This window comes from Xiphias gladius, chromosome 22, assembly GCF_016859285.1.
Source record: "Xiphias gladius isolate SHS-SW01 ecotype Sanya breed wild chromosome 22, ASM1685928v1, whole genome shotgun sequence".
In the NCBI taxonomy this organism is placed as follows: Eukaryota; Metazoa; Chordata; class Actinopteri; order Istiophoriformes; family Xiphiidae; genus Xiphias; species Xiphias gladius.
Genome location: NC_053421.1, coordinates 4,429,345 through 4,447,212, shown reverse-complemented (window position 1 = coordinate 4,447,212; position 17,868 = coordinate 4,429,345). Strand labels below are relative to the sequence as shown.

The 17,868-nt window shown below is 39.1% G+C and overlaps 1 protein-coding gene across 1 annotated transcript in view; it reads right to left on the bottom strand.

The window, feature by feature from the left end:
* LOC120783884 (dolichyl-diphosphooligosaccharide--protein glycosyltransferase subunit STT3B-like) overlaps window positions 1-16,705 on the bottom strand; it is a 76,990-nt gene extending 60,285 nt beyond the window's left edge. The window contains exon 1 of the mRNA XM_040117233.1: window positions 15,890-16,705. Coding sequence (XP_039973167.1) covers window positions 15,890-16,176 — 287 coding nt within the window. The 5' untranslated portion in view covers window positions 16,177-16,705. The remainder of the gene's footprint in view (window positions 1-15,889) is intronic.
* Between the last annotated feature and the right edge of the window lie 1,163 nt (window positions 16,706-17,868).

Sequence of the window (17,868 nt, the reverse complement as noted above, 5' to 3'; positions counted from 1 at the left end):
GTGGCACATGTTGATGATCCATGTTGATGCCCTTTCTCTGCTTACATTTTTAAAATATATCTATTTACATTGTACTGCTATCATTCACCAGGAATTCATCTTACATTCTGACATTCCTCATTACCTACGTGGTTAAGTCTAACACACACCCTTTTATCAAATCCATCTCACATAGTGACATGGCAAGGAGCCTGAAAGATCAATTTTATTGCAATATGTAGGGGTCTTAATGTCTTACTCAGCTATTTAATATTACGATTTAGCATCACTTCCATAAAGCTGAGGGACTCATAAAAGGCAGATTAAAAAGAGACTGGTCTAAATCAAAGCAGCAGAGGCAGACTTATCCTGACTTCTAGTCTCTGGTATGGATCAAGCTCCATAAATGCTAGACCTACACTTCCCATATTCTAACTCAATAGCATCCTTCAATATACCCTTCCTGCCTCCTAAGTACCCTCTAGTTCCCTCTACTTTCATAGTGAGGATAATATTTTCAAACATTAAAAAGCTCCCTTCGGAGCCATGGGAGGTATTATACTGTTTTCACATGCTGAATAGTACTCCAAGTATTTGAACATCATGTGTAAAGTTGAAAAGTGGAAGAAGAGGAAACTTCAAAGCTTCGGGATTGGGCAACAAAGCATCCTGAACTTTTTTTTTTTTTTAAAAGATATCATGAATAACACCTCCATAACTGAGAAGACAAGTTTGCCTTTTTCAAAGAAGCACATCAGTTACACCAGGAGAGAGCAGCTAAAAAAAATATGAGCACTACAGCAAGGGCTTTACACAAGTTGTTAGACTCTGCAATTCAGAATATAAATACAGCTCATCATCAGGCCATCCTGGATTTTTCACCACTTTTTATATAACCATTTGCTGCATCTTACAAGTCACAAAACTTACTCATGTTGTGTATGGAAACAAATAATTGAAATTCAAATTCACATCATAAAATGTAATCACTACTGAATATTAAGTATTGAAATTTAAATTCCACTGAATTAATTGGAATGAAACATTTGATTTTGAAAACCATCTTTCTAAACTTGTGTGGTCTGAATTTCACTTTGTGAAACTCAGACTAATCAATAGTCATAGTCTGCCAGCTGAGCTCCCTCCACTCAGATGCCTCCAGTTCCAGAGGTGAAGGTGAACCACCTACTGGTCATATACAGTGGCGGTACAGTGAATCAAGCTCTGTTAACGTGTAGAGAAGGTATCCTGAGGGAAGAGGTCAGAAATTAAAGTCACACAGGCCTTACCCATCTGATAACAAGACTAGGTCAAAACCTAGTATGTGGCTGGACCACCCTTTACAGTTTCCAACCTAACATTTTTTCCCTACTGGCCCACTTGGCCAGTAAATGAGAGATTTACTGGCTCCTTGTATATTATCACTGGCCTGGCAGCCAAAAAAAAATGAATATAATATAATAGAAATAGTAAATAATAAAATAATCCTTATTTTCCCATAATTTAATAATTTAATAATTTTATGGTCCCTATTTGGTGACACTTATGGTAAAAAGACATTTCAATCATTCCCTTACACTATAAGACATTAGTTAAATATTTACTTAATCAAAAAGTACAGTACAATACATTGTAGAAATGCCATTATTATTGTCATTATTATTTTCATCGTCATTATTATGTCCTTCCTGATGCAAATGAAATCTTGAATAATGAGGCACGGATGGGAATAATAAATCAAACGCAACCTTCCAGGCACTATGTGTGTTTAAGATGTAGCTAACAACAGCATGAGCTGATGCCAGCCACAGCAGATGGAAGTCACACCGTTTGTTTAGACTGTTGTCTGTGTTGTTTGAAAAAAACTTAACACTAGGAAACATCATGACTTATTTTGTCTCTACTTGGAAGATTTGTGCAAGAAACCACTGCCTGCTAAAAACCCACAGCACTCAACATTAGACAGTCAGCTACAGTAAAAGTCGACATTCGATGTTTTGACCTAACATTTAGTAGATGTGTTTTCTTGCTGGAAACAAATCTCAAAACAGCTGAGCGCCTCACAGCAACAATGGCTACGAGGAGAAAGGACAACTGTATGATCATGTCACTATTTTCAGAATTTTATATTAACCTTCGTATCAGACACTAAACTTTAAAAACAGCCTCAGAAGTTTCCACAGCTGTTTAGCTCAATGTAGCCGAGCACATGGCTAGTTAGCCTCAAGTACCTCAGCGAAGTGTCGTATAATAATGCTAACTTTACACTGCTATATGAGATGACACCTTTAATAACAGTTATGTTTTGGGTCTAAAAACTATAATGAGCAGATTTACAGTAGTTTTGCACTTTACTTTACCTTTGACATACCACAACAGTCACTGACCCGGACAAACGAGTGACAGGTCAGTCAACTTACCATGCATAAACTTTTACTAGCCCCAGGCCATTGGGCCATTGGTTATGTCAGACCTTGCCCTTTATCTGTTTGCTTCTCTCCTACTCTCTGCGCTCACATATACAGTAATTTAATACAGCCTAATTCTAAATAAAGCTGTTCACATTTATATGTTCTTCTGTTTCTGTTGTCAGACAATGGAACAAGTATGAAAAAGTGACTGAAACGCAGCCCAACAAGACTACATGTTAACCAGCGGTCACTTCCAAGCCATTTCGAAGCTGCTGCTCTGCACTGCTAAAATCCTGATTTTATAACAGCAAAGTCGTGTGACAGAAATCACCATAGACATAAAGTTACAGACAATAGCTGTGCTGTGATTTCAGCTAGATTTACTTATAAAATGATCACTCAGAAAAAGCTCAACCTCATGCTTGCAGAGCAATACAGGCAACTCTCTTCTACAGAAAGTAGCTAAGGTTTGTCCAAACAGTCACTAGATTTGTCGCTAGGTGCTTTTGTGAAGAAAAGTCACTAAAGGGGTCTGAAAAGTCGGTAAATCTAGTGACTAAGGCTCTAAGTTGGCAACACTGCCTGTAAACATTCCCATGATAACGCAATAGAAATTGTTTGCACCTATTCATTTTGAAAGAGCAACGGCCAATGCTGTAACTTTATCACTCATTCAGTCAGTCAGTCACGGACATACAGGTTTATAGGGCTGGCGCTGCTGTTGTGGTCCAGCCAAAAATACTTTGTAAACTGCTTCACAAACTGCTTTGTCTGAGAGCTATTTGCTAATTCACTGTGTCATATCAATCAAGATTCTTGGCCTGGAACTGCACTAACAGCTTCAATCTAACAGTCTAATCAATCAGTCACCTTTTTAGAGCAGAGACTTAGTGTGAAGATACAGACAAGAAACAGAGGAAGAGGGAGAAAGGAGTATGACATGCATAAAAATTTCTGAGACTCAAACAGGAAGCCATTGCAGTTACATGGTATGTCCTAACCACTAGGCAACCAAGCCACCCTAATCTATCTTTTATTTATTTTATTTATTTGACAAATTGCTTTAAGTGCTAAAAATGATTACTTCCTTTTTTAAAACAGACAACTGACAGAATTAAGTGACAACAATTTTGATCATTCAATCATTCAATGTTTTAAGTCATTTATCAAGACAAAATGTCAAATGTTTGACATTCCAGTTTTTAACATTGTGGGATTTCATAAAGACTGAATTACTGTGTGTTAAATTAGATAATTTACTGTCTTGGTCTGATCAGATTGATCACATTGTTACCATGATGGGCTAGGCACTGCAATTTCAAGGAAATGTTCAGCATTTATTCTGTGATGACTGATGTTGTTCAATCATTTGTTCTGTAAAAGCTGGACTATTGCCCAGTCATTTGGCCTAGTGCTGCTGAGAAACATCTAGAGAAACCTCAGACTGCAAAGAGAAGAGCTTTCCACGCTAATGTGTGTATGGTGGCTAACTGTGGAGGCTAAATTAAAATCTAGTCTTTAGTTATTCATTCAAAATGTCATTGGGCATAATATACCACATGTTGCTTGTGGAAAACTAGTTTATACTGTTATTAGTCATACAATGGGTTCCATTCCATTTCAAGTGAATGAGCACTTAGTAATAGCTAAGTTATACCAGGTGTTTGACTTTTAAAACATCTTGCTAGCAGTAAGTGCTGGTAAAGTCAGATGAAAGCTGTGACGCACAAAACTATCATTAGGATTAAATGTCCTTGTCTGAGAATAACTCATAATAATTAATGTTGATGTATAATGAATACTTTACAAAGGAGGAAAGAAGCAGTGCATGGCTCCGACTGATCCAACAGGCTGTTTCAATGAGGCAGGTAAAAGTACTAAAAACAAGATCCCAGAATTCTCGCTAGATATTGAATAATGCACAAAACTGTGGGGAAAAAAATAAAAAAACCAAGTCATACAGGCAACCAAAACAGTTTTGTTTGCCTATATGCTTGAGGAATAAATTAATAACATTATTTCACCTGAAGATACAGACATTTAGTTTTTTTTTTCCCTCAAGGTTGTCTGCATCATTCAATATCTAGCAAGACTTTTGGGATTTTTTTTTTGTATAATGAATAATGTTGGCTTACTATTTCTTATTTCATGGGCTATTTAGGATTTTTGTGGTAACGCATATATAATAATTTAAAAAAACAGTGCTTTAAGGCATTCAGTACAGCCCTAATTAGTAAAAACTATAATTGACCCTTCGCTAAGCCCTGCCACTCTGTTGTTAGCCACTGCTGGTCCGTCAAGCTGTTTGAGCTGGCATGGCACCCACCACTGTCACTAACTGCACCCCCTGAAGAAATTTTATCCAATTTTTGGAAAAACGAAAAAGCAATTTCAGAGCGAAGCAGACAGAAGGGTTTACAGTGTGCATTTGAGGGATTTATCCAGGATGTCAAACTGACTCAGCAGCAAAAACATGTTAAAAAGAGTAAATATAGAAGCTAAAGCCTGCAGATCACAATGTAAAGGTGACCCACCACATCATCCAATGAAATTAAGGAGCAACACTGTTCCTATGAAGCAAAAGCATCATGTGTATACATTCAGTGTACCTTTACTAGCTAGCATAGTATATATGTGCTAGTTAAGGACTGATGTGCTGTACTCTTCCAATTTTAGCTCCACAGGTTTTTGCGCCCCTCTGATCAGACTTACTTTGATTGATTTAACCGTTACACGTGTTCCAAATGCAACATTTAACAATGACTAGCCCAAAATCCACAAAACCAGCCTGAAAATGGCAAAAATCTGAAACAATTGCTTGAGAAACTGTGGACAACAGTTGTTGGACACTGGTTAGAGTTGGCCACAGCTACACTATGATTGGCCAGTCTGCGTTCAAGGGGCGGGACTTAGAAAAGGGTCAATTACTTTAAAATGTCACAGATGAATGACAAATGGAGAGTGATATCTTAAAATGTACTTATATGTAGACTTTTTGTATTTTTATTTATATACTTTATTTCACATAAGCTCATCTGCTACTCAAAGGCTCTGAAGCTACACAAACCCATGGACTGGGTAGCACACTTTAAGCTGCACTACAGCAAAGAGGCTATCACAGGAAGCCAAGTTGACATCAAACAGACCAAAAAGACAACTAGATTTTCCGCCTCGCAGTGGTATGCTACCAGTCAAGTTACAGTTAACAACCACGTACATCCAGACTCATATACTATGTGTAGTGAAGTCTTTGAAGGAATTTAATAAAAGGCAATAAGTGTAACATTTTGATGTAAAAGTAAAGTAGAAATTTGACCTTTTGGATATAAAATGTCATCACATCATCACTTGTCATATTAGACATTTGTGTGAAATTTTGTTTTAATTAGCATATGAATTCTTGAGTTATGGCCAAAAACATGTTTTGTGAGGTCAAATTGACCTTGACCTTTGACCAACAAATTCTAATCAGTTCATCCTTGAGTCCAAGTGAAAATTTGTGCCAAATTTGGAGAAGTCCCCTCGACGGGTTCCCGAGACAACGCATTCACGACAATGGGATGTACGGACAGACAGACAACCCGAAAACATAATGCATCCGGCCACGGCTGTCGGTGGCGCAGTGGCATTATTAAAAAATAAAATAAACAACATCAGGAGATGAGGAGATGTCTGACTATATACACAAGGGTTTATTGCACAGCTGTTTCATCATCACCATCTGTCAGCGTGCTTATATGGTACTGGTATTTTGGGACAAAGCAATTTAGCTCTAGGGTTAAGATCCTACACAGAAGTGCCACAGTAATCACAGTCCTACTGCAAATGTGCACATGGCACACACACTCACACGCACTTACTTCACTGTGTGTGTGTGTGTGTGTGTGGTAACCATGGTGGAAGTCAGATCAAAAAGCGGTGGTGGAAGAGGAACTGTCAGGCTACAGAATGTGATAAAGCTGAGTTCCCAGCTCCAGCAGCAGCTGGACCACAGTGCAACCTGGTGAACAGGGATAACTGCATCTACTTCCTCTGACTGCAGTCTTACACTTTAATTGGTAGAGATAATAATAGAAAAACACACTAAGCTCTAATGTATTTCCAAATAAACAGAATGTGGCTTTAATGGCTCCATGCAGTAGCGCAAAATATAACCACAAACAAGCTCATAGATACCAGTGACAAATCGTACCCAGCTGAATATAAGGAGAAGCATTTTCTGTCATCTTACCCAGATGACATAGTGGCAAACAAAATCATGTGAACCCTTTGGCATTACCTGGTTTTCTGCATAAATTTGTGATCAATTTGATCTGAGTTTGATCAAAGACACAAGTCCAGACAAACACAATGTGCTTATGCTACTAATACACTAATAAGTATAATTTTTTTGTCTTTATTGAACGCACCCATCAAACATCCACAATGATGGTCTTTCCGCAGCATCTCTATTGGATTAAGGTCTTGTGACCGACTGGGCCACTACAAAAGGCGATTTTCTTTAAGTCATTCTGTAGTAGATTTATTTCAGTGTTTAGGGCCATTTTCGTGCCGCATTACTCAACTTCTACTGAGCTTCAGCTGGCAACCACCCTGATATTTTCCTGTAATATACCGTGATAAACTTTGGAATTAATTTTCCCTTTCATAATGGCAAGCTGTCCAGGCCCAGCAGCAGCAAAGCAGCTCCAAATCATGACGCTCCCTCCACTGATGTCTGACTGTGGACTGGTACAGACACACATAACACACATTACAGACAGACAGACAGAGATTCCTCTATTTATAGTTAGATGGTACACATAAGCAGATACTTCGTGTAAATAGCAAAATGAAAATGTTTGAGTGTCAAAGTAGCTCTAACCCACACACCAAAACTTCTTTTGTCGACTGTACTCAGGAGTTAGCAAACTCACAAGTTTGTGGTGGTGTCATTAGCCACATACTTTTTCCAAACTAAACTGTGAATGTTTGAATGATTCGTTCAATAAGGACAAGAAGAAAACAATGATGAAGATCCGACCATATTTAAAGACAATTTTATGAATAAATGCTTTTTCTTTTCTTGCCATTGTATGAGTAGAGTGATGTGGTCAAATTGTTAAGTTTACACTAGTGCCAGTCCCTCCCTCTGAATGATAGCTTAAAAATGAGTCATCCCTATTGCGGATGTTCCATAATGAAACAGCAAAATTAGTATTATGTAAGCTGAATGATGAGGGTGTTCCACATGTACAAAGTGGTGAAAAACAAAAATAATGTGACAGAATTGGGCTTTAAAGCACAAAAATGTTATTAATGACAATTTTCTAATGATCATACCCTCCTGATGCACCTTGCCAGCTCTTCCATACCCCCCAATGGGGCTGTGTCATAACAGCTGAGTTAGGAAATAGTAGCAGTTGTTTTATTATGCAAAGGCAGGTGGTGATGTTGTAAGAAATGGCTAATCTGTCAACATCCTGAAGAAACCACTGTTGATACCATCACGGTACCAACATGCAGCTCTGCAATTATGGACTATCAGTCGCTACATAGATGTCAGAAATTTCTGAGCGTCCTAATAAAAATGTAAAGATCTGATAAGAATACTATTTGTATCTGCTCAAAACATAAGGTATGTAAGAACATACCTTGCCAATCTATCCCGCGGCAGCCTGTTCATTGCTACTGTGCATTGTTTTTACACTGCATTCCCCTGAGATACTTGCCAATACTGCAATGCTGTGCCAATACTAGGCCATACCATTCATTAAAGGATCTTTCAAGGAAAACAGCTACAGTGAATATTTTCGAAACTAAATATTCAGACACAAATAGGGTATAGACGCAGATCAGTGTGATGAGTTGATCAAATATAAGTGAGTAGTATAACTTTATATCAAAATCTTGTACTCTCTAGAAACATAGAAAACCCCTCTGCATTTTAATGCAATCAGACAGAACACCCCTGCATTAAATATAGTCCAAACCATAAGTATTTGGACAGTAACACATTTTTTTGTTCTTCAATCTCTGTCCTTCAACACATTCAATTTAATATAAAATAATGGATTCTACATTAAAGTGCCCTGTCTCATCTTTAATTTGAGTAGGTTTACATCAATATAGAAAGAACTGTGTTGGAGGTATAGCACTTTTACGCATGAAGTAAAAACAAAATCCTCATATTTGACATTTTTTGTATTTTCCCTGGTGATGCTCTCCCAGAGCTTCAATGCCGCAAACTTCAGCTCTTGCTTGTTGTGGGTTCACTCTGGTCTTCACCAAGTGGACTGCTACTGAGTTGGATTTAGATCAGGTGACTGATTCAGCCAGTCGAGGATATTCCACCTCTTCATCGTTGTCCTGCTGAACGATGAAATGTCGTCCAATGAGTTTTGATGCATTTGAACTCCTGTTGCTTCTGTCAACAGTGAAATCGTCAATAAATGCCAGTGTGCCAGTTCCATTGGCATGCAAACATACATACATACATACATGATGTTTATTCTTTTTTAAATCTTGATTATTTTTTGAGGTTGATTTTTTGTTTCGTCAGTCCATAGAACTTAGTTCCAGAACCTTACCGGTTTGTTTTTCTGTGTTTTTTGTAAACTGCAGCCTGCCCTTCCTGTTTTTGAGGTTTACCAGGGGGTTTGCATCTTGTGGTGAATCCTGTGACGTTATTGTAAGTCTTATCTTGAACGTTGACAAGGAAATATGTACACCAACATCCTGGAGACCGTTCTTGACTTAGTGCACATTGTCATTAAGGGGTTTTTCTTCACTATGCAAATGATTTTCAGCTCATCCACAAGACATTTGCCCCTTAATCTACCAGCTCATTTGCCATTTTCTTGTAAACCAACAACATTGGTTTACCAAATCTACACATGGTTTTGTGTAGATTTGTTTTTCTGAGCCTCCATATTTTTTTAATCCACCTGCATTGTGTGCTTTACTCATCATATTGTCACACAACTCCAACTCGATCTAAATGGCAACTCTGAACTCTCAGGTCAACTCTGAGCCAGGTGTGAGCTCTTTTGTATGACACAGTTATTACTTTTGTCCCCTTGCAACCGGGGCAGTGTGTGTTAAAAGATATCTCACTCACAGTTCTTCCAAGATTGACGTAAACCTACTCAAATTAAAGCTGAGTCTTGGCAGTCCATTGTGAAGTTAATACGTTCCAATCTGTAGGGAAGTGTGCACAACTTCATAAATCATCTTAATGATTGTAGGCAGCAAACGAGCAAAATAACTGCCGCGTCAAGAACACACTTGGTTATGCAGTGCAGACTTTATTCCACAAGCAGACATTTGGGCACAAGTGTAGGGCCTTCTTCTGATTTCTCTCTAGGCGCATTCCTATGAATTACTTTTTTTTTTTAAAATCCTTGTATCTGTCACAACATTTATAGATCAGATGTGTTACCATTATTATTTTGTAATATGACCAGTATATTATGTTATGAGCATGTTTATTGGTCCACGGATTTATGTTTTCGTATGCATATTGCACTTTTATTAGTTGGCCCTTTATATTTTTCTACTGTGCAACTTTAGCAACCACATTATCTGTCTTTAAATATTTATATAATTAGGGTTTCAGACAGTCTTCACTTTGATGTTTTGCATATTGTTCCTCTTATTTAAATTTTCTACTAAAGTTTTCTTTGTGCAATGCGACTGATAGTGTCTTCTGAATTTTCTTCTGTAAAGTTGTACATTGAGTGTATTTATCTATTGATATACTTTTCTATATTCCTTGTATATTTGTACTAACATGCACCGATACTGTGTTATGCTCTTTATATTGAAGTTAATAGCGACCCCTCAGTATCTTAATATTTTTCATTATTTTGTTTGCCTATCTGTAGGAAATCTGCCCTAGCCCTATATAACGTATGCAGGGTGGAGGCACCTATGCAGAGTAGTATGTATTTGCTTTCTAGAATTCTGTAAGATTTTTGTAATTCTAATAATGTGCAGAGGTAACACTTTAATGTCAAATTACTCTTTGCAAGTTTTTATTCTTGTTGGCTGCCTGCAATCACTCAGACTTGGCTTTTTAATGTACAAGCCATTATTTTATTTAAAATTCAATGCACTGAAGCACAGAGCCTAAAGAAGAAAAACTGTGTAAGTGTACAGATAATTGTGGCTTCATTTTCAATTTAAGAAGTGTTACTGAAAAACAAAAACAAAAAAAATTAAATGATTCATTTCAAACTGATTTTCATCTGAAATGTATGTCCAAACACATCCAAAAATTTTCCTTTCTCCTTCTGCAATAAGATACTCTTCACTTCAGCTTTCAGTAAACAGGGCTCTGCTGTAGCAAACACAGCTCAGAATATGCTCCCAGTAATGCAAAGTGAAGAGGAACAATGTTGAAAATAAGCTGCTGATTCAGACAGATGGGACTAAGTATTTTTATCTGCTTTCCAAACATTTTTTCTATGTAAGTACAGACCACAATATCAGAAATGCTTATTCATTTATCGGTGTCTAGCTTAATACAGATTTTTTTTTTTTTTTTATTATTACAATAATGTACAGTAAGTTTTTCAGCGCAGGGGAACTACTTGAAATCCTTACAGTTGCCATTCACGTCCACAGAGTCTCAATGTAGATGGACCGTGTATAGATTTTATTCTGAGCTGAGCCCGATGTGTAATATTTGAATGTAAAGGACAGAGATCGCTGTCTCTCATTACACTGAAGACTGACATTTAATATAGGCCTTGGGTAACAAACCAGGATTTTGATATCTCCCGTCTTCTGCAAACGTCTGCAAATTCATGCGCTCTGATACACGCTTTGATTTCGGCTGCATGAACGAGGAAGGGAAACGGCGTGTCAGAAAGATCCTTCAGGCTCAGGAGGAGGGGAGGACACAGAGTAAAACTCAGGGTTTGTTGAAGAAAAGCTGCCAGCGCGCAGGTTAGGTCATCTAATTTTCTGGAACTGAAAAATCAGTCTCCCTCAATTCATACTTAACAAACTCGAGAGTTTTCATTAAACCTGCTTTCTGGAATCCACTCAGTCTGTCAACAGCGCTGACCAGAGCATAAACTGTCATGCTCCCCTGCCCATGCAGAGTCCACTGCTGAGGGTGAATTACAGGAGACTATACATCGATCAGCTGATCAGCGTATATGTAGTCATGTGTAGGCAGTGGTTACTTGTTGTAAGTTCAGTCTGGGCTGCAAGATGTGTAAAATGTCTACTTTGTGGAAACTGAGTTATTACAACCTGCACAAAAAGGTTATTTTAAGTTAATAACAGATGATAACTGGCTGTATGAGCCGCCTTGAGTCACGGCAGTCTTATAAACGTGACATGAATAATTAGGGTCTATATGGACCCACCGTCGTTTACAGAACTCTCACGACTCAGAATGGTTAGCGTACTCTGACTATCTCGCAGCAAATCTAGAGATTTCATCTACGAAAGGGACAGACTGAAAAAAAACTCTTCACATTGATCTCAGCTCTCTGTTTGTGTTTGTTGAAGAGATATTATCTGTGGCTACGAGATGTGAGGCTATGGAAGTCGACTGAACAGTGTGTGGACTCAACGGGATTGACGGACTCCGTTCCAGGGAGTTGGTAAAATACCCTGGATTCGTTAAGTTCTGCAGCCAGTGAATCCCTCATCGAATCTTTCACGTTCTCTATCCGGTTCATTTCTTTAGTTTCTCTCTCCCTCTGACAAAAAAGAATGAACACATAAAAACACCTGGTAACTCAGTGACTCTACTGATAACAACGAACATGGCCAACCGGCTTTAACCTTCTAAAGTTAAAAAACTAAAAAATGTAATGCTTGTGTAAGGTACTCACTACAAGGAGGGAACGACAAGTCCTTTGTTTAAATATGCATCTACCATCAAAATGTTAAAGAATTTGTGGCAATTTTGATCATTTCATAGGGACTAGTGCTCGGTCCACTGGTGCTACACTGTATTTGTGACCCAGCAGAATCGATGAGTTCTCCTTCAGGTATCATTAAATACATTGTGCATGCAAGATTTTAGCCATTAATTTAATTGATATTCACTGAATCATAAATTAGAATTAATATTTTCACTGTGTTGTTTTTACTTTAGTTTCTACGGCTTCTGCAGCTGGAGCACCGCCCCCCAGTGACGAGCAAACGGCGCATTCCCTCACAGCAGTCAGGAGTGAAAGTTCATGACTTTCACAGAGCAGTGGTTAATATGTGGTGCAAGTCCTACACCATTTCAGAACAACAGAATATCCACGGGTTAGGTTTGACAGTTACTTATCGTAGTTTCTATTAGTCAGTGTCAGTGTCATGCTTGTCTAGTAAATGGTCCCCAAGATTACAGAATATTAAGTTAAATCTTTGTTAGACAAAACAGTTGAAATTTATTTTGGAAAAGGGATTCAATAAGCGGATTCGGAACTGGATTCAGATTCAATAAAATGCCCTGCCATTGATAAAATACTGTATGGAATAGCATTTATTTTTTAAAGGATAATGATGACAACCTTGTAAATTTTTAGATTAAGATTTTTATTATTCTAGCGCAACTTCTTTGCACATGTAAGCCTAAAAAAAAAAAAAATATATATATATATATCATGTGTTAGTAATTTTGCATTTGCCATGGAAAATAAATTCTTGGTCCACCGCTTTATATGAGGGAAATGTGTTTACAATGTATCCTATAATGTGAACAATTTTAGATTCAAGGAAACAACAGTTTTGCTCACTTATTGAATGTGAAAAAAATTTAAGTTCCCAGGATAAATTCTGAGAAGCGCCTTACACAACATTGGTATTTATCCAATGTAACTGAACCATCAAGAATTGAAGTGATTCCGGACTTTGTAAATCAAAATCAAATCGAATCAGGAGATTATTATTAATATACAGCCCTAATGATTATAATGCCAAAAAACCAAAGGATGGTTTTGTGTTGTTTTTTTTCACCTCTATCTGGATCGTATAATGATTTCATGATCGCACTGATAAGGCATATCATTCCTCAAAAAAGAAATGGCAACCAAGTTACAGTAATTGCACTTAAATTTCCTGGCACTATTGTTCATACATCTGAAGCTTTGAACAAAAGATGCCAGAAGGATGAAAGGTCGTCTCCTTGCCAGACTTTGTTCTGAGGGAAGTCCACCTCACTAGCAAGTAACCTTTAGTGCATCAGACAGAGACCTAAGTGCTAATAAAGCTGTTGTTTTTTCTTTCTGATGTTGTTCAGTGCATCATTAAGTCAGCCCAATTTCAAAGCATAACTAACCATCTAGTGCCGGTCCCGACACACTTCTGCTGTCAAATCAAATAGCACGATCTAACATTTCTGAAAAAAAGAAAAGAAAAAAAAAAAAAAAAAAAAAAGAAGAAAAAAAAAAAAAAAAAAATCACACTCTTTCCACAAATTCATAATGTCTGTTTAACAAACAAAAAGCAGATTCAAATTTGAGCCAGTTACACATTTACAACCGTTAGGCAAAAATGAGCTACTTCCCGTTCACCAATTGAAGTGCACACAGTAGCACTCACACACTCACACACCAGGGTTTCCCTTTCAATACATGAGATGAGGTAGACTGTCATGCCTGCCTAAAATAAAATGCAATCACCACTTTAAACTGATTTGATATAAAAATCGATAGAAAATGTATTTATGCACCATTTTGTTTTCCAATTTAAAAATTCATAAATGATTTATTACATTAGTCAGGTGTGAAATTTATAACAAATATTACCTGACCTTAACAATATTACATCATCTGATCGCGTCCTGCAGGAGAAATACTGACTGCCAAGCACCGGAACACACACACACACACACACACACACGCGCACACAGAAGATTTCACACACCTGTACATAATAGTGCCAGTCTGATAGCAAAGGGAGATGGATAGAACAATGAAGCAGTGTATGCATACATTTTATGCAATGTCACACTATGTTAGTCTTTCAGAAAGCGACATACAAAAACTGAAGTATTCTCGTCTAGTCAAAGCTTTCAAGCCTCCTCTTTTATTCACAGACATGAAGCTGGCAGTTTAATCCACAATGCTGGTCTCAGAATAATCATTAAGTGCTTTCAGTGATGCAATGCAGTCTTGGGCCAGGCAACAGTCCCTTGGTGTACAAATAAAAAGTTTGAACAAGTTTTGAGAAAAGCCATGCTGGTACAGGTTTTCAAATGAAAACAAACAATATGATGGTCACTGCAAAAAAAAAAAAAAAAAAAAAAAACATCAGCAGCTCTGGTTGGGCAGAGCGCTGACCCATTTAATCTGAGGTTCTTCACTATCTCTGATGTGAACTTTGAAAATCATACACCATACAAAAGAAAAATAAATAAAGACTTATTCTAACTGTTTAGCCAGGCCTCCTTAGACCTCATCTTGCAGCAAAGTCTGCTAACCTCATTGTCCAGATGTCAGCAGCTGACAGGCTGCGCTAACATCTGAGAACAGTGTGAGGAAACCCTTTTCACATCTGAAGTAAACCCAGCAGCCTGTACCACAACCACACAACGATGCTAAATATCAAGGTAAGTCTGATGGAAATGAAACATATCCAAAGCAATATGAATGTGAAAACTGAAAACTGTCATGTAGAATACGGAGCACAGTTCAATGTAAGGACAATCAGTTTTATAAACTTTAGAAAGTTACTATGCAAATGTCATACCAAAGAGCCTGTAGGAATAATGTGCAGAATAAGGTACAAAATGATGACTGGAAAGCCACTAAGATCCATGACATGCTCCTATTGAAGCAGGCGAATGGCACTTGGCTGGCACAGAGGCCAAGTGCCCTGTAACCGGTACTACCGCTGCAAGGCAACGAATCGCAGCCGAATAAAGGAGAAATCGGAGTCAGAAGGACTTCAGCCCGTCACCTCGTGGCTGCTTCTTTCCGGGTTCAAGCCGCGTCAGATGAAGCGGTCACTATTGTCCTATATAACTCTACTGTGACCCCCCCACCCACACACACACATACACACACACACACACAGGCTGTTAAATGTTGCACTTTACAGTTAACCACAACAGATACGGTACACAGGCGTCACGTGGTACAGCGCGAGGTGAGCCCACATGAAGGGGTGTATTTTGAAATGAGCACGCAAAGACATGTATTTGGAAGCAATGACGACAAACGACAAAATGACAGAGTTGCCATGTCCAAGATGACTGACGGTCGGCTCAAGTGTAATTCTAAATCACAGTAAGTAAATACAAGCTACATAACCATTGCTCCAATTTATACCCATTATGTTAGTCGATACCATGCAGGTTTCGGAGTTCTCGGTGGACAGACCAAAAAGAAACGACGCTGTTTTTGTGAGTTTAGGCGCGTCATAAGTTGAACTGCAACCCGTTCACTTGATATGTTTTAAAAGAAACTTCCTCACGGTGCCGCCGGGGCTCCCTGTCCGTTCCTAGCAACATATCTGAGCAAACAGCTCAAAGCGGCTGGGGGTGCAAGGGGAAACCAACTCACCAGGGGTCGAACTCGTGAATGATGCTCTCGAAACGAATGACAGCGAAGAGCCTGGAGCTGAACCCGGCCAGCCAGGCCAGGAACAGGACGGTGAAAGACAGCAGGGACTGCCAACCGGCCGGCTGCGACAGGCCGCCTGACAGACCTCCTCCTCCTCCTCCTCCCGGCCCGGCGTTGTGTCCTCTTTCCACGACCGCCGTGCTGCTGCGCCCGTTCCCAGAGTACGACGCGCCGGAGTTCAGAGAGGATTTGTGTTTGTTGTCGGAAACCGGGTGATGCTCCGCCATATTCTACGTCAATCCCGTCGTGGCAAGCAGGCGAAGCAGGCTATCTGGTATCACACAGAGAAGACACCCCCCCCCACCCCTTCTCGCTTTTCTCTGCCACGCTCCACTTCCGAAACCACTCGCACCACCTTCCCTATGCGCCCCGCAACCCCCAGAACACCGGCTGTGATTCCAGACTGTCGAACCGTACTTCCCTCTGACCGTAAAACGAGCAAAGTAATCCCAGGGAGTCACTCAGCAGCACGGTTTTGTAGCATACTGGAAGTGACACATGCGTTTCAAGCAGTTCCTCCTTCATTCCTGGGAGCTGGATGAAGGGGCGGGAGCGGCGCGTGGAGCAGGAAGAGCTGTCAGCCTCTCACAGCGAGACAGGTACAGCCAAGAGGGACAGAGCTCCGCGAGAAGCCCAATCCCACGACAGAGCGCACTTGACAGACAGCCAAAGGGACCAATTACAAAAGAGCAATTCAAATCGGCTTTATTGGCAGACGTTCACATTGCCGAAAGCAACCTGACCACTGAGTGTTCTCTAGCGCGAGAGAGTAGTGAGAGGCTGAACCCAAATGTCCACTTTGCGGTCTTGCGGACTTTTGTCGTACGCACAGTGACGTCTTCACCGTCATCACGTCAAGTCTCCGAGGCTGCATGCGGGGCTGAAGAGCGCTATGAGAGGGGACTTCAAGACCTCGTGTTTCCATGGAGATGAACTGAAGTTTGTGATCCTGTAACTCATTTCAAAGTATTTTTCTGAACGATGGCAATTTACTGCATGATATGCACAGGTCTGCTGCATTGCATAGTAGCCATAAGCGATCATAAGGTCAGAATGCACAGTAAAATTGAACCTTTGCATGATCTGCCAAACACAATATTGTATCAACATTAAACCCCTCAACTGAGGATCCTCATAACATAGATGGGGATAAATAAACCCACAGATTATTACAAATCCAAATTAATGAGTCTATTCATATTCTGAAGCCTGTGTGCAATATGAGGCCTTACTACATAATGAAACACGCACGACAAGAAATGAATATGGTACATATTATTTATTCATTTTTTACTGTCAAATCTATATCAGGATGGACTATGGTTTCTGAGTTGAGAATTATAGATGAGACTATGATTGCAGGTTTTTATACCCAAATACTGAATGAAAAGATGACTCCAAGTCTCAACAAGCTTGGTAGAAGAGGAGTTTTCCAACATACCATGATCCCAAACATAATGCAAAAATCGTACATGTTTGTAAAGAAGAAAGAAGTCAAAGCTTTGACCTGGTTAAGTTTGTCCCCTGACCTGATTCCAAAGGTCCACAGGTGCCTCCAGCCCAGAGGAGCTGAAAAGAATCATCTGTGAAGAACAGCAGAACATCTCTCCACAGATTTGTGCAAGACTGGTTTCATCCATGTCCAGCAGGATCAAATCCTCAAACTACAGGCAGACATACAAAATATTTCAAAAATTAGAGAACGAAATGTCAACAATAAAGGATGAACTGACTTTTGTTGCAGTAGGTTCTTAAATATGGACCCTATTAATTGGCTTAATTCTTCTTGGGCTTTGGCTAAAAACAAATAAAATAGTTTTAAATTGACCGGACTTGTAATTATTGAACTACAAATTATGCTATGCAAGTTATACTACAACCGCTTATGCTTTCACCCGTGTCTGTTTGTCCGCAGGATT